This window comes from Synchiropus splendidus, chromosome 2, assembly GCF_027744825.2.
Source record: "Synchiropus splendidus isolate RoL2022-P1 chromosome 2, RoL_Sspl_1.0, whole genome shotgun sequence".
NCBI classification, from domain to species: domain Eukaryota; kingdom Metazoa; phylum Chordata; class Actinopteri; order Syngnathiformes; family Callionymidae; genus Synchiropus; species Synchiropus splendidus.
The window spans coordinates 25,228,743-25,234,742 of record NC_071335.1 but is presented as its reverse complement, the minus strand read 5'-3'; the positions used below and the strand labels follow the sequence as shown (position 1 = coordinate 25,234,742).

The window sequence follows — 6,000 nt, the reverse complement described above, 5'->3', positions numbered from 1 at the left end:
CATCACTGAGTGAAGCCCGGAGCGTTGAGAGGTATCAAATATTAGTGTTGGCCACAGACTCCGTTCAGTCTCTGCAGCCGATCTGTTCTCCCTTCCCGGTGAAGGGCACGTCCTCCGTCGTGAATCAGCAAAGACCTTTATCTGCATCTTGTTACTGTACGCTTTGGAAACGGTTGTTCATCAAGGGCATAGAAATCCTGGCGCCCAGATTACTGTACAAATCCCTGGCGTTTTTTACATTGGCTCATCCCTGCGCGTCTTTTCCTCTGGGGATTAAACGGGAAGGGAAGGGGGCAGGGAGCCCTCTGGGGGCTGGCTCTTTCAGCGCTGGCTTTGAGGATGATGGTCAGCGGCATTATGTAAGCAGAGTGGATTTCAAATGCGGAGTTGAGCTGTCCTTCACTGTGTTGCATGATGCTTTTGTCTGTGTTACACCAGTGTGTGCTGCCCACGCTGCGCCACGCAATACATGAAAGCTGTTCTTCTGGCCTCCTGTACAGTGTCCTTGACAAAGGAGGCACGCAGAGGCTTCCACTCGTGACCACTGCATTAGTTGAGCGAGAGACCAGCGTCTCCGCTGACATCCATGAGTGTCATTCAGATGTCTGCTCATATGGTTCAACTCTGCGACCGGCTGTGCTCCGAATTCAAAACACAAAGTTCTAAAATGTGTGCGGACTCGTCGTTTTCAGCGTGAAATAAGTATAAATCATAAGTGACCTAGTATGCTACTTCACTAAACTAGCAGAGTGCCTCATGAACAGATTTTTTTTAACTACATTTACTGTAAATTCCGGATTATAGAGTGCACCGGAATATTAGCCGCACCCACTACATTTAAGAAGGAAAGCAGATCTTGTTCATACACTACATTGTACAGTGGTGCACTCGCCTTAAAAATGCACTTCTGAACTAGCTTTGAAAACGGCGTCCAGCATGGTGACTGACTCATGAAACAAACTCGGCAATGGTCTGAACTTGAGTCGGTCACATCACTTCCGAGTTTGCCGAGCCGCGCGTCGTGATTGGCTGACATGTTCGACACCCTTTACATGTCCTGTTGTGGGCTGGAGCTGGGACAGGGATGAGGCGAGTCTGGGACAGAGCGTGACTTGGTTTATGACTTTGTCACAGCCAAACTGCACAGAAGCGCACATTCAGAGCTGGACACGCACCGGGCACCTCTTCACTTCTGGAGAGACGTCACTCACTCGGCAACCCCTCCCACATGCAGCGGCCACACACATAGAGGAACAGCCACCTGCAGCAGACACTCTACATTCACTCCTACAAAAGACTATTTTAAGGCTCGGAACGCATTCTTTCTTTTTCCATTCATTGTAATGGGAAAAATCCATTCAGATTTCGAACAACTCGCTTCTCGAACAGCCGTCTTGAGTTTACGTGAACCTGCTCAGATCAGTGTATTTTTTTGCAAGTATATGACGACAAAATTATTAACCAAAATTATTGATTTTTTGGGGGGGATTGACAGAATGATAACCAGTGTTTCTTCTGATGATTTTGGTGATGTTTCTTTTTCACTATATACTTGCATGTAGCTTGATGCAACAAACAGCCTCACTCTTGACTAAACATACAATGTGGCAGTGTTATTTATTTTCTTCCTGTCTCACTTGGCACTCTGGTTTCCTCACAAACAGATCCAGATTGATCACTCCAAATTGGCTGTGCGAGCGCGCACCCTGTGATGGACAGCCAGCGCTCCAGGATTCATGGACGGAAGAGAGAGAGAGAGAGAGAAAAAAAGACACCGAAAGCCTCCCATCAATATCAGTTTTATTTTGCAGATGAACAATTCCTGATATTCATGCATATAGTATACTGAGATCACAGGATTGGCAGAGAGAGATCAACAAAGAAGACGGACAGAAAGAGAGAGAGAGAGAGAGAGAGAGAGAGAGACCCTTTTTACTAAAATATATACTGCACCTAGTATAAGGAAGAGTAATGCAGGATATATAATAAGACAGCAGCAGCCCACGTCCTGTGTGCACTTTGTGTACAGTGTGACAAATTGAATTGGCTTCATCATATTTTCCATCACATCTTTGTGGATTTTTTTTTTTACTACATTTGGAACCTGATATATATAGTTTACTAATATATCTACATTTGATACAAAATAAATACTTCATATAATGATACATTGATATCATGTTACTGTAAACAAATGAAACCAAAAACAGACATCATTGTATTACTGCACTACTACTGCAGAAGAAACCAAAGTGCTTGGTAAAATACAAAGATTATATGCACCCCTGCTTTTTTCTGTGATTGTTTATGGGCCAGATAGCACCTGACTGGAGTCTGTCAGCTCGAAGGTTCAAGGCTGCGCTATATTGATATTTGGTAGTCTTCAGTCGTCCTCTCCATCTTGGTGGAGAGCGTGGTTCCTCTGAGCTCAGACGGAGTCGACCTTCATCACCCTGTTGTTGTTGGTCATGAGAGGCGAGGGTTTGCTCTTGAGCCTCTCGCCGGCGTCGTTGGAGCTGTCCTGAAAGAAGATGCGGGCCGTGCACACTGACACCACGATGCGCTTGTACTCGCGCCTGAAGTTTTGATTCAGCATGCCGTAGACAATGGCATTAAGGCAGCTGTTGAAATAGGCCATGAAGTAGCTGGACACGAACAGCCACTCGGGAATTAAGGGAATGACCACCTCCGGCTTGATGGCGACCGCCAAGCCGATGAAGTTGAGTGGCGCCCAGCACACCGCGAACAGCACGAACACCACAAACATGGTGACAAAGTTCCTCACATCGTGGGGCGTCAGCTTGGGGCGATTGTCCGGCTTCACCCGCCTCCTCACCTGGATGACCAGTATCCAAATGCGAAGGTAGCAGTATGTGACAATCATGATTGGCAAAATAAAGTGAAAGAAAACCACCGCGATGGTGTACGCCGAGCTGGCCGACTGCTCGAAGGTGCAGGAGTAGACCCTGGGGTCGTACTGCAGCGAGCCCACGAAGAGATTGGGCACGATGGCCACCACAGTCAGAGCCCAGATCAGCAGCACGTAGCACACCGAGTTCTTGTCGCTGTAGAGTTTGTCGTATTTGAGGCTGTGGCAGATGTAACAGTATCGGTTGATGGCGATGGCGGTGATGTTGAAGATGGAGCCGATGACGCTGACTCCCATGAGGAAGCCGCTGATTTGGCAGTGCATGTAACCCAAGTTCCAGCCATTGTGAAAGATCGAGGTCAGGACCAAAGGGTACGGGTAGATGGCGACCACCAGGTCTGCAACGGCCAGACTCACCACGAAGATGTTTCCTGCGGACACAGGAGAGAAGAGAGGTTGTTGGTTAGCTCCACGAAACTCTCTTTTGTAAAGCAACACTTTCTCTCCCCCATCGTATAGCAACTATTTTTAAAACAAAGGCGTTTGTTTGCTCCCCGTGTGGCGTTCCAGGCAGCGGGAAACCAGAAGCCATGAAGGCTACTTCAATGCAGTTTGAGGCGCTTTACGTACCAAGGCATAATGATGATTACGGAGCGAAAAGAGCGCCACCCCATGGCTAACCCCAACCTTCATCTGTCTTTCACGTGACACGCGGCCAACGGCGGCAGGATATGCTTCGGAAGGCGTGCTTCATGGAACGACGAGGAAGACTGACATCGTGAAAATAGTGGCTATTTGACACCAGTGAGAATGTGTTGCCTTAAGCGGGACTACTGGACCTTCAGTAACCTGAGCCTGGCCGTGGAGGCGGTCACAGTTCAAGGACATTGAGCATCGCTGGTGTTGACACGCTACAGCAGACTAGGGACTGAACCAGGTATCAATTTTTTTTCCAAGATCCGAACCAATCCATGAGCCCAAATATCCTCAATTTTACTATGCGTGACATACTGTAACGTCTCTTTGATTTTACGACCAGATAAGTCTATATTATTTTTTCAATATTTTTGCCGTGTCATACTTTTATAGCTTTGTGTTTTAATAAATCCCAAGAGGTCGTACACACCTTCAGTGGTGTGGTGTTCTTAGGAGTGAACTTTTAGACAAGTATATTGGAACACTATCCTCAAGACTGCGATATCGGTGTCGAATATGGAAAAGCGCTATGACGCCGTGCACCAGTTTCAAGCTGGTTGTATCAATAAATGTGGACAACGAAAGCAGAAATAAAGATGTGCATGTACAGTGCATCCTCTGAATGAGTTTGCAGTCGTCTGCCTCTTGTTTGGAATAAACAGTTTTGCTTTTTGCCAGAAATGACCTTTTACGAAGGAAAACATTATTTATACAAATGCTAAGGCATGCAAATACATGAGAGGAATCCTTGTGAGACATCATTTGGTCTCCGTCTCGCATGCTATCCTCGGGGCAAAGATGCTTCTGCAGGAACTATCCTTTGGTTTTTGATTCTATCCAACTGATGACGGGTAAATTCCACCAACAAGAGAAGAGAAATCTCAGTGGAAGCTGTTGGAGTCTGGCGCGATGATCCACATCTGCACATTGGTACGTCGTTCACGGGTGAAGGCGGACTGACAGGCATCCAAACATCATTGTCACGCTTGTCACCAATACATGAAATATTGCACAATAGTCAGCAGCACCTTACAAAGCCTAATGGCGCGGCCAGATCCCGTCCTGCCCGCATGACAGCTCCCTGCCACAGATGATAAGATGAATTAACTGTGAGTCAGACGCCACGCTAACCACATAACATATCTCCAGCATCGCTACAGTGCGAGAGGCAATTTCATTTCTACGCAGACATTTGGTCTGTCAGTATCAGGCGCAGCCCCCACCTCCCAGAAACAGCCCTGTCACTCTCATCCAGGCGTTAGGTGTCCGACCAAGAACATAGCAAACACTCTTGTTCTGTGATCACATCTGCGCTGTCCTTTTGCATCGGGCATTCAGCCGCCCTTTAAGAGCTGTAAACTTCTCTCACCTGTTTCTGTCACAACACAGGACGTGTGTGTCTACCTGGTTTGGCTATACCTGTGGGGACCTGTTCTTAGAAACCTACCATCCTCATTCCCCATGAGGTTTAGCCTCATGACTATTAGTTTGAGTCCTGGTTAAGTTGGTTTTGGATGGTTAGGTTCAGGGTGAGAGGCTGGGGAAAGCATGAAAGTCAATGAACTGTCCCCACAAAGATAGTAAAAGAGTGTGTCGGTGTGTTTCTGTGTGAGTGCACCTCAAGGTCATTTTTATAGTCAAAAGATGCTCATGGATTAAAAGAGTCTTTCGGTCGGTGCACACCGTCAGATTGTTGAGACGATGTGTGTAAAAGTTGTGGCTGTACAACAACAACAACAACAGCGGCCGCTCACTGGGTCGCAAGTTGTTCGTTCAAATCCGAGCGTGGCAAGGTTGTCGGTGCAACTGCGTGAAATTCGATGACCAATAAATGGTAAGCACCAAAGGGGAACTGTGTCGGAAAGAGATCGGGATTTGCCTCCTTATTGAACCCGTAGAACATCTGAGAAGAAGTATACGCAGGTGGACTGGGGGCGGGGCTATGACATCATGGTTTTCTGGAAATTGCAGTTTGGTTGTCCTATTGGCACCAAAGAGTCTGGACAGATACAAGTGCACAGTTTTTGGCTGGCTGCAAAAGATCGTGAATTTCATCTGCAAAGTCTCGCACTGACTGGATCTATACCAGAATGTTCTACTGGATGTTGTTGGATGGACGTTTCAGTTCGAATCAGGCTTCTGACAACAAACCACACAACAAGACATATGTAGCGCTTAAAACAAATATTCACTTACACGTCTATTGAGACACCTCAAATAGCCGCTATAATCGCGAAAATGCACACTCATATTTTCATAAAAAATGCAGGTTACAGTGACTCGGAAGGTGGGATACAGTTGGCTCCGGTTTCCTGGGTCTGGGTCATCAGTGTGGAGCTAAGATCCATTTGCTGTTAGCCCAAGCAGGGAGACACTTCCTCAGGCGTAACATTTCCACTTTCTTTCACCTGAATTCATGATTTCCTGCATTGCTT

At 46.8% G+C, this 6,000-nt stretch overlaps 1 protein-coding gene across 2 annotated transcripts in view; it reads right to left on the bottom strand.

Moving 5' to 3' along the window:
* Positions 1 to 1,801: 1,801 nt before the first annotated feature.
* mtnr1aa (melatonin receptor 1A a) overlaps positions 1,802 to 6,000 on the bottom strand; it is a 45,877-nt gene continuing 41,678 nt past the window's right edge. For both annotated transcript variants that reach the window (XM_053855126.1, XM_053855127.1), the window contains one exon: positions 1,802 to 3,300. In XM_053855126.1, coding sequence (XP_053711101.1) covers positions 2,429 to 3,300 — 872 coding nt within the window. In that variant the 3' untranslated portion in view covers positions 1,802 to 2,428. The remainder of the gene's footprint in view (positions 3,301 to 6,000) is intronic.